This window comes from Stenella coeruleoalba, assembly GCF_951394435.1.
Source record: "Stenella coeruleoalba genome assembly, contig: scaffold_500, whole genome shotgun sequence".
NCBI lineage: Eukaryota > Metazoa > Chordata > Mammalia > Artiodactyla > Delphinidae > Stenella > Stenella coeruleoalba.
Window position 1 is genome coordinate 64,608 of NW_027645967.1, and position 18,537 is coordinate 83,144.

Consider the following 18,537-nt stretch of genomic DNA (forward strand, 5'->3'; position numbering starts at 1 on the left):
TGGCCTCCTTGTCTCATGTTGAAAGTTCAATATTTGGCATCATAGCTAGGAAACAAAAATATCATCTACACTCCTTGTTGTAGTCTTTCTTCCCCATTCTCATTGCTAGTAATTTCCATATTTGGGTCTGTTTTCTGTGCCTTGTAAATAGAACGTTATGCTCATTTCTGGTCTTACTGCTAATATACGGTAAATGTGCAGATACTGAATAGATTTTGGAGAAGTGCAGCATATAGTTGGTACATGTGTGTATGTGTGTGTATTCATATAATTTATACTTTTTCTCTATTTTCTTCCTTTGGTGTGAGCTAAGATTCTCTGCTTTTGTGACAAGTACTCCTGAATACTAATCCCTGAATTTAATTCACCAAAAATTGCCAAAAATAGTAATAATATGGGGAAAGAGAGAGTGATAGAGGGAGAAGAACAAACAGTCAGGCAAGGGCAGTACTGTGAATTATTAGGGTCTTATAATAAGATTATGTTAGTCTAGAGGAAATGACCGTAAATATCATCAGTGAGCCCAGTTGGTCTTTACTGACTGCTAGACACATCCCTGAGTTCTGTTCTTAGTCTCCAACTGTATGATTACTACTGTCTGGAAGTATTATTTGAACAACTAAAGTCACTTAATGGAAAAGGAATATGTCTTTAGAGAATCAACAGTAATTTTTCTATCTGATTAAAAAGGACTGTTGACTGTCTGGAAACCTCAGTCATATTTGTAAGCAGGAAAGCATTGGCTATTAAAAGTGGATGATGTAAAGAGATGAGCAGAAACTTTGGCAATAGGTATACCTGGATTTAATTCTCACTCCTACCGCTTGGTAGCTGGATAGCCTTAGGCAAGTTTCATACCTCCCTGAAATTCACTTAATTCAGTCTGTAAAATGGCATAATAACTTATTATAGCATCCTTTTAGGAATTTTAAATCAGTTATTGAAATAAAAGTACACAATATATAGACAAGTATGGATTCCTCAATAGGTGTTTGACCTTTCATTTCTCCAGTATCCCACCCGCATCAAATAAAGAAAAATACTTTTTAAAATTTACGAATATTTCATTGTTGTAAAGTTAAAGCCATAAAAATAATCAAATGGCCTACTATCATACCGTTAGAAGAAAAAAAAAAAGGTGTTCATGAGAGTTGCATATTAGAATACAAGTTTTCCTTAGGCACCTGTTTATGTATGCTATTCTGCTCTTTACAATAAATAATTAAATTTAAAAGACTTAATTCCTCACTTTTAAGACCTTATTAGTTTACAAATTACATATTGACCTATGCTAAATTTTATACCGACCCATGCTAATGAATTCAGTACAGAAAACAAAAAACACTGCACTAAAGCAAATTATATATATATATTATATATATATGTATATATAAAATATATATATATATATATATCTTAAATGCATTTATATCCTACCGTGTCTCATAAAGCATTGTGGTAACTCACCGGAATACAGACAATCAAATATAATGGCAAAAGCACTTAATATAAACAGTGCCAAGGAAACATAGAAGATGAAGAAAAGATGAGGGAAATGTGAACAGGAGGACGTGTGGTTAATCGAGTTGTATGTTTTGACCCTAAGCTTCTCTGTGTGGGGACTTCCCTGGTGGCACAGTGGTTGGGAATCCTCCTGCCAGTGCAGGGGACATGGGTTCGGGCCCTGGTCTGGGAAGATCCCACATGCCGCGGAGCAACTAAGACCATGCGCCACAACTATTGAGCCTGTGCTCTAGGGCCAATGAGCCACAACTACTGAAGCCCGCGTGCTACAACTACTGAAACCCCAGCTCCTAGAGTCCATGCTCTGCAACGAGAGAAGCCACAGCAATGAGGAGCCCGCACACCACAATGTAGAGTAGCCCCCACTCGCCCCAACTAGAGAAAGCCCATGTGCAGCAACAAAGACCCAACACAGCCAAAAATAAATAAATTTATTAAAAAAAAAAGATTCTCTGTGGATAAAACAACATGTAAATAATTGGTTACAAAGCCACATTATTTGAAGGTGCCAGACTGCACATTAACAGTCTGACACAAAGGGACAGCACAGGAAAACTATTCAAAGATAAAGATTTTTAAATCTTTGCAGTTTGAAACCTTTTAGAGCAAGTATAATGAGCTCGACACACATTTCAACACTCAACATGTTAATCGCATGTTCAAAGCATGTCTCAAAGTCATTGGAAATAGTTGCTGTCTCTGTCTCTGATATGTAAAACAGATCTGTGATGTGTAAAACTCAGGAGGTATTGATATCCACTTTTTGGCATCTGAACAGGAAACAAAGTTGTTTCGCAGTGATAATAAAGAATGAAGTAAATGCAACAGTCAAATGAAAGACAAAGTACTGAGGGAATGTATTAACAAAACGAATCCAACTAAATTCTGGTGACCTGGGGCCTACGGTTGTACACACTGCATGGAAATACCCCAGCCGCCTACTGGCATAGGAGGAAGGGTACTGCTAAGCCCATCACAGTATAATCCTTTTAAATGTCCCTTTCAAGGTTGTCTCCACTCAACACTGAGTATAGGAAATCTTCCCATCAGGCAGAAACACTGGCTGCGCAATGATTGACCAAGAAATTAACACACTAATGAATAAATGATGCTAATTTATTTCTATCTCTGACAACGGGAAACAGCACACACTCTGTGTCAATGATATGTCCTCTTTCCCACTTTTCTAAATGGTCAAGTATGTTTTTCCCTTCATTGCTTTATATCATGTGTGGCAGGCATGATGGGAAATGGCTACCAATGGTTCTGTTATTGATTTCTACCTTCCTTTCACTGTGGCTAAAGAAGATACTTTGTATGATTTCAGTTTCTTAAAAATGTATTGGTACTTGTATTGTGGCGTAACATATGGTCTTTCCTGGAGAATGTTCCATGTGTACTTGAGAAAAATGTGTATTCTGCTGTTGTTGAGTGGAGTGATCTATATATGGCTGTTAGGTTTAGTCGGTTAAATGTGTTATTCAGTCCCCCTACCTCTCTACTGATCTTCTGTCTAGATGTGTTATCCATTATTGAAAGCAAGGTATTGATCTCCAACTATGATTTTAGAACTATCTATTTCTTCCTTCAATTCTGTCAATGTCTGCTTCACATATTTGGGGGATGTTTGGTACATATATGTTTATAGTTGTTATATCTTCTTGATAGATTGAACTTGTTATCAACATATAGTGGCCTCCTTTTCCTCTTGTGATAGTTTTTGATTTAAAGTTTATTTTGTGTGATATTAACGTAGCCATCCCAGATCTATCTTCCTTCCTTCCTTCCTTCCTTCCTTCCTTCCTTCCTTCCTTCCTTCCTTCCTTCCTTCCTTCCTTTTTCTTTCTCTCTCTTTATTTCTTTTTGTTACTATTTGCATGGGATATTTTATTCTGTGCTTTAACTTTCAACTAACTTGTGTCTCTTGAAATCAAGTGAGTTTTTTGCGGGCAGCATATACTTGGATTATGGATGTTTTTAAAGTCCATTCTGCCAATATTTATCTTTTTATTGGAGAGCTTAATCCACTTACTTTTTCAAAAATTACTGATGAGGAAGAACTTAATTCTGTCTGTTTCCTGGTTGTTTTCTGTATGTCTTATGCATTTTTTGCCCTTCATTTACTCCATTACTGACTTCTTCTGTGCTTAGCCGATTTTGTTGTAGTGAACTCTTGATTCCTTTTTCATTTCTTTTTGCATATAGTCTATTGATATTTTCTTTGTGGTTATCAAGAAGATTACATTCACCCTTCTAAAGTTCAACCAATATCATTTGAATTGAAACCAACTTCAATAGCACACAGAAACTCTGTTCCTCTACAGTTCCATTCCTCCTCCTTAAATTATTGTTGTCACAAATTACACCTCTATACTTTGTGAGCCCAATAACATGGATTTATGATTATTTTATGCATTTGTTTTTTCAATCATGTAAGAAATAAAAAGTAGAGTTACAAGCCAGTAGCACAATACTGGCTTTAGTATCTGCCCATATATTTATCTTTACTGGAGATTTCTATTTCTTTATACAGCTTCGAGTTGCTGGCTAGTGTCCTTTCATTTCAACCTGAAGGTTCAATTTAGCATTTGTCATAGGGCAGTGTTAGGAAGTTGTAAAACAAACGCCCTCAGCCTTTGTTCATCTGGGAATGTGTTAATTTCTCCCTAAGTTTTGAAACCAGTTTGGCCAAATATAGAATTCTTGGTGGGCAGTTTTTTTCTTTCAGCACTTTAAATATGTCTGGCCTCTTGCCTCCATGGTTTCAGATAGGAAATTAGCTATGAATCTTTTTGAGGATCCCTGCTTTGTAACAAATTTGTTTTTTCTTTCTCCTTTGGGAGTAAAGATTCTTTCTCTGTCTTTTGGCACCTGAGAGTCTGATTATACTGTTTCTTGTTGTGGCGTTCCTTGAGTTTCTCTTAGTCCTGAAATCAGGCAAAGATTTACAGCAACCAAACACATACTGAACCAGGGAAGAGGCAATTGGAAAATGGCAGGAAAGCTTTGTGGCATTTTTACTTGCCCTTGCCCCATCTACTGTTAGTGTAGTGATGGTCTTAAAGTGGTGGGGTCTTAACGCAGTGATAGTCTTAAAGTAGCAGCAGACCATTCGTAGTATGGGGCCCTCAATCCTGCTTCAGGAGGGAGCAGAAGAGCCCATACTCTCGGATTATTATGTGTATCTGTTCTAACCTGTCTGGGAGCTACCTGAAGGACTGACACAAGATGCTTATCTCTGTCTTAGCTAACCTGGAACACAGTCTGGAAAAGCAGCGGTCATTGCTCAAAAAAAGTGCAAGGTGAACTGACAAAGCACAGATGGCTGGGGCAGAAGACTGTGCATTGAAATACAATAGACCACATAAGATGCAGGAGCAAAAGTTGGGGGAGATTCTTTGGGAACTTAGAACATACAAAAAGTACACATGTGTCCAGAGAAATTAAGAAAGCCACATGCGTACTCAAGATAAGATGCATGTTCTGAAAACACCAGAGGAGTCTCTAAGCTTTTACCATGGGCTGAGCCCTGACCTCAGTGCAGGTCAGCTAAATGTTGAAGGAGTGATCCAGCAATCTGCACAATGGGGAGAGGTGTGTGGTTTTGAGTGTGCATGTGGATGTGCTTGTGTATATTTGTTTTTGTTTGTCTTAGGTGCAGGAATTCAAGGACATCTCTGTCAAAACATTAGCTAAACATGAACTAAAGGAACAGAGACTTCAGTGCCTACATACGATAAGGGGTACAGTCATTGCAAAACTAGTTTGGAAAGGTCCCTAAACAAACAGACTACTACAGCCTTCAACAATCAAAAGCTCAGAAAACCCTGGGAAAGTGGGAGAATCTGATTTCCATAGACACCACATTACAATATTTGAAAGCCAAATGTTCAACCAAAAAACTCACAAGGTATACGAAGACATGGAAAAGTATGGTCCATTTAAGAAAACAAATTAATTGATGAAACCATCCCTAAGGAAGCCCAGACTTTTCTCCATTGCATATTCTTGCCTCCTTTGTCATAGATTCATTGACCATAAGTGCATGGGTTTCTTTCTGGGCTCTCTATTCTGTTCCAGTGATGGATGTTTTTGTGCCGGTACCATACTGTTTTGATTACTGTAGGTTTGTAGCACAGTCTGAAGCCAGGGAGCATGATTCCTCCAGTTGTGTTCTTCTTTCTCAAGACTGTTTTAGCTATTCAGGATCTTTTGTGTTTCCATACAAACTTTAAAATTATTTGTTCTAGGTCTGTGGAAAATGCCCTTGATATGTTGATACAGACTGCATTGAATGCGTAGATGTCCTTGGGTATGATGGTCATTTTAACAATATTAATTCTTCCAATCCGTGACCATGGTATATCTTTCCAGCTGGTTGTGTCATCTTTCATTTCTTTTATGAGTGTCATATAGTTTCCTGGGTACAGGTCTTTTACCTCCTTAGGCAGGTTTATTCTTATGTATTTTATTCTTTTTTATGCAATTGTAAATGGGATTGTTTCCTTAATTTCTCTTTCTGATAGTTCACTGTGAGTGTATGGAAATACAAAATTTATATATAGAAATCTGTTGTATCCTGCAAATTTACCAAGTTCATGTTTGAGCTCGAATAGTTTTTTGATGGTGTCGTTCAGATTTTCTATGTATCATGCCATCTGCAAACAGTGACAGTTCTACTTTTTCCTTTCCATTTTGGAGTCCTTTTATTTATTTTTTCTTGTCTGATTGCTGTGGCTAGGACTTGCAAAACTCTGTTCAATAAAAGTGGTGAGAGTGGGCATCCTTGTCTTGTTCCTGATCTTAGGGGAAATGCTTTCAGCTTTTCACCATTGAGTATGTTAGCTATGGGCTTGTCATATATGGCCTTTATTATGTTGAGGTATGTTCCCTCTGTGCCCACTTTCTGGAGAGTTTTTACCATGAATGGATATTGAATTTTTTCAAAAGCTTTTTCTGCATCTATTGAGATGATCGTATGGTTTTTAGTCTTCAGTTTGTTACTGTGATGATAAGAGACCTAAGACAGCTACAGAGGCTAGGTGACCTTTCCTTCCCTGAATGGGTAGGTATCCTTGTTCTGCCTTCTAATTGAGTTAGTATCTGAGTAAAGAACTGCCAGGTGTCATTTAGTTCACAATACACTGCTGTGGCAATATAGAAATGAATTTGCCTAAGTCATTTGGCTTTTCTCAATTATAGTAAATGAATAGACTGAATGAATACTTCAACTTAAGGAAATGTTCTTAAAAATATATTAATGTAGGCAACTTCAGTGGAGAACTGAAATCAAAACAAAACATTCAGGTAAAGGGTTGAAATAAAAGTACACTCAGTTGTATCCAGTTTCCTCTTGTAAATCTCTCTTTTTAATTTGAGTGGACAGTCACTTGAGAATATCTGACTTGGGGCTAAGGAAATCTAAGCCTTCTTGGCCACACTGTATTCTCTTATGTCATTTACTAAAGACACCAGTTGGGCTGCTGAAGAAAGCGTGGGAAAAATCAATCCCTCACATCCAAAGGGCGGCTCTTGAAAATATGTGTGTTGTTGTAGTTATTTTGCTCTTCTGGCCTCAGAAGTTCTAATCTTAACCTTAGCCCCTCATGGAGAGAGACTTTGTAAACCAATTCCCACATTACTCATTATGTGACTGTTGAAAAAGAGAAACCCAGCTCTTTTCCTGTGCTTTCAACCAGTTATCTTCTTCAAAAATCTGTTTGGATTGTTATACCTTAATCTTGCCTGGCAAGGGACTTATGGGAAGGTTCTTATTGTTTGAAAGTTTGGTGCCAGTATCTGCAAAGAAAGAAGAAAGATGTGTTTATGAAACATCCCAATAGTGAAGGTGTGTGAAAGCAACTTCTGAAAAAGTTAATCTGTCAGAGTTTAGCCGTATTATTACATTTTATTTTATTCATTGAAAATAAATAATTATCAATGAATCCTTTCCAGATTTTCTAGTTTCCCAAAGTTCCCTGTATTCACATTCTAAGAGGAAAAATGGTATTTTAAGTCACTGCTCTCCACCTTATATTATTTATAATCACTCCTCGTGGCCTCTTCCTTCCAAGAAACTTGATCCTGAGAAGTGTCCTTTGTTTGTCTTTGTGGAATAAGTGATGAGGATGCATCCTGGAGACCTGTGAGATGTTTAACTTGTGGCATAATGAAACTAGGAGAGTTCTGGGAAGATCTGGAAAGGTGGCTGGTAGAGTGTGGTCAGATGTGGTGGGAGAAGAGAGACATACAGAGAGAGGGAGAGGAAATTTTCAGAAGGAGAAAATGAAACAAATAATTAAATAAGTTTTGTTGTGTGGTGTGGGACGCAAGCCTTTCTCTCCCCCTTTCCTTCACAATGTCTTTGTTAAAGACTGTGTTTTTCATTAGTTTTACTAAGATAGGATTTGCTGTTTTGTTTGGATACTGAGAATGGACCCATGGAAACAGTTACATTTGGGTTATCTCTGACTGTCTTTAATGAAGAACATAAATATTGGCCACACTATCCATGCACATGCTATCACCATGCCTTTTTTGTTCTCTGTTCATATATCTAAGTCCTCTTCTTTCTTTAAGGTCAATCTCAAATCTCATCTGAAATGTACATTTATTGATAGACTCAACCCATAATGAACTGTCCCTTCTTTGTCCTCCTTAGGCTCTGATTATTTACAAAAACTCATTTTTGAACTTAGAAACTGTCCAATATGATATATTAGTTATTTCACCAGCATATGTTATATCCTCAACACAATTATACGCTTTTGTGGGGCTGGGATCATACATTCTGTAATTTTTCTCAGTACTTACACTTACTTTGATAAAAAGCGCATTCATTCATCTAAACATCATTTATTGGGTGTTAATTAAATATCTCAACTCAGTAAATATTGTTTGAATGAATGCATGCATGAATGAGGGAGTGTGCAATAGGTAGCCTAATGTACCGCCCAATGTGAGAAAACCAAAAACGTAAACACAAAAGCAAGCCAAAAAGTGGACCAGGACTTTCTGTAAAATATCCTGCTTTTTGTTGGATGATGCCATGAAAATCAAGATGCTCCTGAACGGTCTTAATAGCTGACCAAGAATAGTAAACAATTGAAATTCTCTCAGGCTTCTTCAACCCTATCACTGGACACATTTATACCTCTCAGGAGTGGTATTAAAAGAAGAGATTAATAAAGCTTTTATAGATGAGTTGATAAATCTCTAAATATTTAAGTCTTCATTGCCTGCTAGGTTTTCTCTATTTTGGGTTTCCAAAAGATTTCAATAAACCACAGGATAATTAAAAATTAGACATTATCTTTCTTACCTTGATGTTTTTTGATGGTAAACACCTTTTTATTGTCTCCATAGTGCTGCCTAGTTTCCACCAGTACAGTACTTAAGGGAATTTTGCTCTGGATGTTGAATATTACTTAAATAACTAAAGTAACTTCCTCAAAATTATTATTCTATTCTGGTTAGGATACTATCTGCTCTGGTTTGTTAAAATTTCCCTTTAGAGTGGTTTTAATTTTGTTTCTGATAGGGTCCTAGGATTTATTGCCACACCCATCCTGCATCTGTTTTTCTTTGAATTACTCTCCTTGCAGTTTCTGATTCATACAGGGCCTTACAGGTTAGTGACAACCTGGCCATCACAACGCTGGGAAGGAGAGGCCTACTTTTCAGAGGTGTTGATGTTTTCTGTACCTGAAGGTTTTCAAGAGATATCAATCTTCCTCACCACCGCCCTTGGCCCTCTTAATGGACTAAGCAGTTCCTCATGAAATTTCTGTAGGATATCTGTACCAACTTCTCAATATTGTTCCATCCTGAGTCTATAAATTCCTGGCCTCAAGGTAATGTTAGATTTCTAGCTCCAGCCCCTATTTACATAAGGCCTATACTAAGGAACGGAACCCACAGACATCAGTCCGCTCTTCTTTCTCTGGATTTAATTTCTCTGTTACTTTCTGAAACACGCAGGTGTTCCTTTCTTTCTTTTAATCTCAGCTATGTCCTTTTAACTTTTTCAAAATTGACCCAGAATTTACGTGTGTCTCCAGTAAGAGTACATTAAATTGAGCTTAGTCTGTTATTCTACTGGCATATTTGAGATCCAGATAATTTGCTACTTAACTGGATTCAATGACCTGTATATTTCAGGCATCTAACACTTACCATGTTCCAAATTTCCCTCCTTATAGTTAGTAATTTTCTTGGGAATCTGGATGAGATTAAATGGAATAAAGTTAGTGAGTGGCCCAGGAATGCCTGAAAGTTTGTTTGTCAGAGTGGCCAGGGAAAGTTAAGCAAGGAAGAAAAGCAAATGAAAAACAGAATCCCATTATTATGGCTGAGTTTACTCCCAGGATTCCATGCAGAGCTCTCTGTAGAGCTGGGTTGGGTTATAATTTATGCCAGAGCTCTACGTGGGGCTGGCACCATCTCATGCCAAGCTCTCAGTTCTGGGCTCACGTCATCTCTGGTCCACTCTGTGGAGTGGAAACTTTGGAGGAATGGCCAATGTGTTCCGCGGTGTAGGAAGAGGGAAATTATGAATGTGACTTTCTAAATTGTAGAGGAACTAACCACTGTAAATGTGCCTTGAACTATGTTGTTTAATTTGACCAGTCAGATCAATGACTTTCCCCTTGAATGAAATGCTGCTACGTATATGAGCAGAAAAACAAAACTGGTATAAGGAATAGATAGCTAGTGGGAAGCTTCCGCATAGCACAGGGAGATGCGCTCGCTCGGTGCTTTGTGACCACCTAGAGGGGTGGGATAGGGAGGGTGGGAGGGAGGGAGATGCAAGAGGGAGGAGATATGGGGACATATGTATAACTGATTTACTTTGTTATAAAGCAGAAACTAACACACCATTGTAAAGCAATTATACTCCAATAAAGATGTTACAAAAAAAACTGGTATAAGGAGATGGAGAGACTGGGAGTCTTATTTTCCCACCAATTAACTTTGCCTCTGACCATGACCTTCCCTTTGAGTCTCCTAGACCTTGGGGATGATCGCAGCCCCTTGGGTTGGGTGACGGCAACCCCATCTTCACTAGAACCTCTATAGTTAACTTTGATTTTTCCCACTCCGTCTATCCATCCCATGTATGCAGTCAGACATTTGATCATGGACTTTTCCTGACAAAATATGCTTGAATATAACCATTTCTTTTCACTCCCACTGCTACTGCTATTGTCACTGCCTTAACTAGGGCTTTATCTTTAAGTTCTTTATATAAATATATAAATATCTATATATAAATATAATATACAAATAAATAAAATATAATATTAATTCTGATGATTTTAAAGTCTTTTCTTGATAAAGACTTTTCCTGATAAAGACACACAATATCTTATGTAAATATTTTTGTATTATCTGTTCTTAGAGTTTTAGCCATATGATTCTATCTCTTGGTTTGTCTAGAACTTTTTGATTGAATGCTGGCTATTTTATTTGGCTTTTTTTGTTTTTCTCAGTGGAAACGTTGTTTTGCTTCAAAATATTTTATTCTACCTGGAAGTAGCAAATCTTCAAATTACAATTTTTTAAATGCTTTCAAATATCAATACTATAGGTGTCACAAAATCTAGAAAAATGACATTTAAAAATTAACTACTGCCAGATGTGTCTCTATAAAACTTTTCCCCCACTGTTTTAGCTATATATTCTTTAACTGCCTCCTCATACGACAGTTTATGTATTTTCGAAATAAAATTTTAAGAAATAAACTTCGTAGTTTTTAGACATAGATTTCTTGTAGCATGGTTGATTAGAATTTGCTTCTAGTTATTAATAGTTTAGAAAAGTTTATTTCAGCTTCACAATTTATTATTGATAATGTCACATTCATTTTCATTGTTAACTTTGAGAAAACCTCTATGGATTACTTCCTCATAAGTATTTACTATTATAAATGCATTACTGATCTCAGTACTGCTATAGGTTTGTGCATTACAGGGATTCTGATAAAATACTCATTCATACCATTCCATTACACACATTGTTGATGGAGTATATTCATTCATTCATTCATTCATTCATTCATTCATTCATTTATTTATTTTTGGCTGTGTTGGGTCTTCGTTGCTGTGCGCAGGCTTTCTCTACTTGCAGGGACTGGGGGCTACTCTTCGTTGCGGTGCACAGGCTTCTCATTGCGGTGGCTTCTCTTGTTGCAGAGCATGGGTGCTAGGCACGGAGGCTTCAGTAGTTGTGGCTCGCAGGCTCAGTAGTCGTGGCTCATGGGCTCTAGAGCGCAGGTTCCGTAGTTGTGGCACACCGGCTTAGTTGCTCCGTGACATGTGGGATCTTCCCGGACCAGGACTCGAACCCTTGTCCCCTGCATTGGCAGGCGGCTTCTTAACCACTGCGCCATCAGGGAAGCCCCTGGAGTATATTCTTGACAGAAGAAAATTTCCATTTTGACTAAGCATTGATGAGAACTGAATCTTTGACTTATCTTTCACATGCCTGATGATTGAAATAATTTTCCACAGATTAGCTTCTGGTTTTGTACTTTTCAGTTGTTTTTTTCTTCTTCAAACGCACATGCTTTGAGAGCTGTGAAGTGCAAGACATGGCTATATTGTAAGGTGGGTTTTGTCCTTATGCTTCTGTGTCTTGTGCTAGGTTAAGTCAGTAGAGTAGTCAGTATGAGTACTGGAAGTTATTCCTGTAATGCGATAGTATATAGTCAATTACATATGGCGGTGTCTGAAAATCACATAATAGCCTCACTTAAAACATCTCCTTAGGGCTTCCCTGGTGGCGCAGTGGTTGAGAGTCCACCTGCCGACGCAGGGGACACAGGTTCGTGTCCCGGTCCGGGAAGATCCCACATGCCGCGGAGCGGCTAGGCCCGTGAGCCATGGCCGCTGAGCCTGTGCGTCCAGAGCCTGTGCTCCACAACGGGAGAGGCCACAACAGTGAGAGGCCCGCGTACCACAGAAAAAAGAAAATCTCCTTAGCCAGATTTCAAAAAAGCCTGTGGCCATTCCAATATGATCCAACATAGCGGAATATGATAGAAGGAAAATTGGCAAAGAAAGAGACGCTGGTCTTACCTGATGGAAGTTAAAATATCCCACCTTTGACAATTTTGCAAAAACTTATAATTCCATGAACTAATTTCTAGGGTTCTTCATAGGACCTAAAAAGGAACCCATAGAGTTGTGGAAGAACAATAGAAGCTGCTGTGATGAGAAGCCCAGGCACCGCAACAAAGAGTAGCCCCCGCTCGCCACAACTAGAGAAAGTCTGCACGCAGCATTGAAGACCCAATGCAGCCAAAATAAAAATAAATAAATAAAGATAAATAAATTTAATTTTAAAAAAGTAATACTCAGGTTTGAGGCATGAGAAGTATGATGAGGAGAAATTAGCTAATCTTTTCAGAACTTTTAAAATATCAAACTCAGTCTCTAAGATTTTAGCATTATATACAACATTGGTTACTTATTAGTGGTTTGGGAAGGCCAATTTAAAATTTTCTGATCTTACTGTATTGAAATTCACGGCCCTAATGTTTTCCACATTGACTATATGAATGATGAAGTAAAGTCAATCATGTATTTCCTTTCCAACTGGACAGAAAACAAAACTTTAAAAAGTGTTTGGACTACTGACTTTTGATTTCTTCTAAGGCAAGTGTATAGGTAATTTTTATTCCCTGATTAGGAGAAAAATGGTGGAAGAGGGCAGGGTTAAGAATTAAGATGTCAAGAGCGTGAGAGGTAGATGGCCAACCAGAGTTCCTAAGGTTCGGTGCCTGTAACTGTCGCCGCCGCTTAAGCCTGCCAAAGCAGTGGTACGGCTGCTGCCCTCATATTTGCTACCTCTAGAAACATTCTTGCCAGTAGTGGCGGCAGCGGGACTCAATTACCCCCTTTTCTCACTCTCTCCAGAAGCTCCAGATGGCGTCTTCTGTGGGCAACGTGGCCGACAGCACAGAACCAACGAAACGTATGCTTTCCTTCCAAGGGTTAGCTGAGTTGGTACATCGAGAGTATCAGGCAGGAGATTTTGAGGCAGCTGAGAGACACTGCATGCAGCTGTGGAGACAAGAGCCAGACAATACTGGAGTACTTTTATTACTTTCATCTCTACACTTCCAGTGTCGAAGGCTGGACAGATCTGCCCACTTTAGTACTCTGGCAATTAAACAGAACCCTCTTCTGGCAGAAGCCTATTCGAATTTGGGGAATGTGTACAAGGAAAGAGGGCAGTTGCAGGAAGCAATTGAGCATTACCGGCATGCATTGCATCTCAAACCAGATTTCATCGATGGTTATATTAACCTGGCAGCCGCTTTGGTAGCAGCAGGCGACATGGAAGGGGCAGTACAAGCTTACGTCTCTGCTCTTCAGTGCAATCCTGATTTGTACTGTGTTCGCAGTGACCTGGGGAACCTGCTCAAAGCCCTGGGTCGCTTGGAAGGAGCCAAGGCATGTTATTTGAAAGCAATGGAGACGCAACCGAACTTTGCAGTAGCTTGGAGTAATCTTGGCTGTGTTTTCAATGCACAAGGGGAGATTTGGCTTGCAATTCATCACTTTGAAAAGGCTGTCACGCTTGACCCCAATTTTCTGGATGCTTATATCAATTTAGGAAATGTCTTGAAAGAGGCACGGATTTTTGACAGAGCTGTGGCAGCTTACCTTTGTGCCCTAAGCTTGAGCCCAAATCATGCAGTGGTACATGCCAACCTGGCTTGTGTATACTATGAGCAAGGCCTGATAGATCTGGCAATAGACACCTACAGGCGAGCTATTGAATTGCAACCACATTTCCCTGATGCTTACTGCAACCTAGCCAACGCTCTGGAAGAGAAGGGCAGTGTTGCCGAAGCAGAAGATTGTTATAATACAGCTCTGCGGCTGTGTCCCACCCATGCAGACTCTCTGAATAACCTAGCCAATATCAAAGGAGACCAGGGGAACATTGAAGAGGCAGTTCGCTTGTACTGTAAAGCATTAGAAGTCTTCCCAGAGTTTGCTGTTGCCCATTCAAATTTAGCAAGTGTATTGCAGCAGCAGGGAAAACTGCAGGAAGCTCTGATGCATTATAAGGAGGCTGTTCGAATCAGTCCTACCTTTGCTGATGCCTACTGTAACATGGGAAACACTCTAAAGGAGATGCAGGATGTTCAGGGAGCCTTGCAGTGTTATACTCGTGCCATTCAGATTAACCCTGCACTTGCGGATGCCCACAGCAATCTGGCTTCCATTCACAAGTATTCAGGGAATATTCCAGAAGCAATTGCTTCTTATCGCACTGCTCTGAAGCTTGAACCTGATTTTCCTGACGCTTATTGTGATTTGGCTCATTGCCTGCAGATTGTCTGTGATTGGACAGACTATGATGAGCGAATGAAGAAGTTGGTCAGCATTGTGGCTGACCAGCTGGAGAAGAATAGGTTGCCTTCTGTGCAGCCTCATCATAGTATGCTCTATCCTCTTTCTCATGGCTTCAGGAAGGCTATTGCTGAGAGCCACGGGAACCTCTGCTTGGATGAGATCGGTGTCCTTCATAAACCACCGTACGAACATCCAAAAGACTTGAAGCTCAGTGATGGTCGACTGCGTGTAGGATACGTGAGTTCTGACTTTGGGAATCATCCTACTTCTCATCTTATGCAGTCTATTCCAGGCATGCACAATCCTGATAAATTTGAGGTATTCTGTTATGCCCTGAGCCCAGATGATGGCACAAACTTCCGAGCGAAGGTGATGGCAGAAGCCCATCATTTCATTGATCTTTCTCAGATTCCATGCAATGGGAAAGCAGCTGATCGCATCCATCAAGATGGTATACATATCCTTGTAAATATGAATGGTTATACCAGGGGTGCTCGAAATGAACTCTTTGCTCTCAGGCCAGCTCCTATTCAGGCAATGTGGCTGGGCTACCCTGGGACCAGTGGCGTGTTTTTCATGGATTATATCATCACTGATCAGGAAACTTCACCTGCTGAAGTTGCTGAGCAGTATTCTGAGAAACTGGCTTATATGCCCCATACTTTCTTTATTGGCGATCATGCTAATATGTTCCCTCACCTGAAGAAGAAGGCAGTCATCGATTTTCAGTCCAATGGGCACATTTATGACAATCGGATTGTGCTGAACGGCATCGACCTCAAAGCATTTCTTGATAGTCTCCCAGATGTGCAGATTGTCAAGATGAAATGTCCTGATGGAGGAGACAACGCAGACAGCAGTAATACGGCTCTTAATATGCCTGTCATTCCTATGAATACTATTGCAGAGGCAGTTATTGAAATGATTAACAGAGGACAAATTCAGATAACAATTAATGGATTCAGTCTTAGCAATGGACTGGCAACTACCCAGATCAACATTAAGGCTGCCACTGGAGAGGAGGTTCCCCGTACCATTATTGTAACCACACGTTCTCAGTACGGGTTACCGGAAGATGCCATTGTGTACTGTAACTTCAATCAGTTATATAAAATTGACCCATCTACTTTGCAGATGTGGGCAAATATTCTGAAGCGTGTTCCCAATAGTGTACTGTGGCTGTTGCGTTTTCCAGCAGTAGGAGAACCTAATATTCAACAGTATGCACAAAATATGGGCCTTCCCCAGAACCGTATCATTTTTTCACCTGTTGCTCCTAAAGAGGAACATGTTCGGAGAGGCCAGCTGGCTGATGTCTGCTTGGACACTCCACTCTGTAATGGACACACCACAGGGATGGATGTCCTTTGGTCAGGGACACCCGTGGTGACTATGCCAGGAGAGACTCTTGCTTCCCGAGTTGCAGCTTCCCAGCTCACTTGTTTAGGCTGTCTTGAGCTTATTGCTCAAAATAGACAAGAATATGAAGACATAGCTGTGAAACTGGGAACTGATCTAGAATACCTGAAGAAAATTCGTGGCAAAGTCTGGAAGCAGAGAACATCTAGCCCTCTGTTCAACACCAAGCAATACACAATGGACCTAGAGCGGCTCTATCTACAGATGTGGGAGCATTACGCAGCTGGCAACAAACCTGATCACATGATTAAGCCTGTTGAAGTCACTGAGTCGGCCTAAATAATGACTGTGTGCACAGGAGAATTACCCTGTACCTGAGCCTCAACCTTCTGGGGGAAAGGGAACTACTTTTTCCTTATCTGTACAATACCATGCTGCAGATGGGTGACAGACAATGATAAGAAATAGCACAGCCAGACTTGCTTCCTGCATGATCATGATCATGATAGGGAGAGACACAAGAGATGGGAAACTGCTGTTCCACAAGGAGTCTCCATAGAATTTTGCAGCAGCCAGGTGTCTGGAAGGTCTGGAAGGTAAGTCTGGAAGGTCTGATCTCCCTTGGTCTTCCATGGGATGGATGGTTAGTGTGGAAGGGAGATAGAGATTGCCCAGCCGTTTTGTGATTATCATGGATTGATTGAGTCTTCTGAATTAATATTTTTCTTTATATTTTGGGTATTGGAGCTTTTAAAAATGTTTGGTTTCAGGTATTTTTATTCATGTGAAGTGTGTATGATTCTCTTGAGATAAGCTTTTAAGCTAAAATATTCCTTGTTTTAGTTTCTGAACTCTACAGATAAATGGGGACTTTGCTGGTGTAGTCTTTTTATAGGTTTTGTAAACCACTTGAGCTTATATCAGTCATTTTAGTGTCTGACATAATGTTCGGAACTATCAGTGCTTTGTTGGTTTATAGATGATGGCTTAAATTCTTTTCCTGGTCCGTTTCCTTCTTCCCTTCCCCCCACTTTAAAAATTCTCCTGTAACTTGGCTAACAAAAAAACAAGTCTGATTCAAAACCTCCCAGAGTGTTTCTCTTAACCGCATCATCTGGTGCCAAATGAAGATTCTTAGGAGTGATTATTAATTCTGAAGGGCACAGTTGTGGTACTGTCACTGATGATAATAATAATGGATTTTTGGCCTAGAGTGTTGACCTATTTCACCAGTGTTTTACCGTTGACTGCCCCTCTATGCTGCTTCCAAAAGTGATGGTGTGTGTTAAGATTTTTACTTTCATTTCTAATGTTTGTTTGTTTGTTTTAGTGAGTCCTGTTCTTCCTTTTTCTTTCAGCAGAAATGAAATCCCAGGTAAGTATAAGTATTCAAATATTTGATCAGTAAGTCACAGTTATCTCCAGTACATTAAATAACTTTCATCAAAAAACATGTTATAGGTAAAAAGCTCTGAAGGACCAGCTATGTATATGATAATTATGTTTCAGACCTTCTAGGGTATTATATATAATAACTTGTCTTCTGGACGTGGTCTTGAAGTCTTTATGGATTCAGTCTCAGTAGTAGCGAACTGCACTGCTACTTGGTTTGGAGTACAAATTAGACTTTAGCCCTCCTGGAGGTTGAGTTTTTGGTATTGAAAACCATAGGAATGAAATTATTGTATTTCAACAAAGGATCGAGGGCTTGAGGCTTAAACAAGGCAACATACGTGTGGGAAGCAGTCAGCCTTGAGGGCAGGTAAGGACATGCCAGGCATGCGGCCGCTGCTCGAAGGGACTGTCCCTACTTGTTCCCCTCCTTGTTCCATTCCATGGGAGATAAATCACCAGGGCCCAGAGATCAGAAAGAATGTAAAATGAGACAAGCAAGCTGTCTCCCCCCTGCACATGCAGGTTATTTTTGATGCTTCTGGGTTTATGGGTTTCCTCCCAGGGAAGTTTATCTTGAGCCGAGACAGTCTGTAGATAATGTAAACCACCATCTGGCAACCTTCCGATTTCTAGTCTAGATAATCTGCAACTGTAGCATAATACAATTTGCCTTGCAACCATCAGTTGTCTTGATCCTTCTGATCCCACCCGTCGGTGCTACTTCAGTTCCTTACCCCTTCCCTTCTGACCCTGGGCGGTGAGATCCTCTTTCTCCGGCTGGTCCGCGGCAAGTGGCACTCGAACAGGGACCTGAAGCGTGAAGGCAATTAAAAGAAAAAGAAAGTGCAGGTAAGAGAACGCTTATGCAAAATATGTGTGGCCACCAGTA

General features: G+C 39.8%; 1 protein-coding gene across 1 annotated transcript in view; it reads left to right on the top strand.

The window, feature by feature from the left end:
* Positions 1-18,536, top strand: part of LOC307181426 (UDP-N-acetylglucosamine--peptide N-acetylglucosaminyltransferase 110 kDa subunit-like) — a 34,107-nt gene extending 15,571 nt beyond the window's left edge. The window contains exon 4 of the mRNA XM_079946628.1: positions 13,443-18,536. Within this exon, the coding sequence (XP_079802754.1) occupies positions 13,443-16,592 (3,150 nt within the window). The 3' untranslated portion in view covers positions 16,593-18,536. The remainder of the gene's footprint in view (positions 1-13,442) is intronic.
* The last annotated feature ends 1 nt before the right edge of the window (position 18,537 follows it).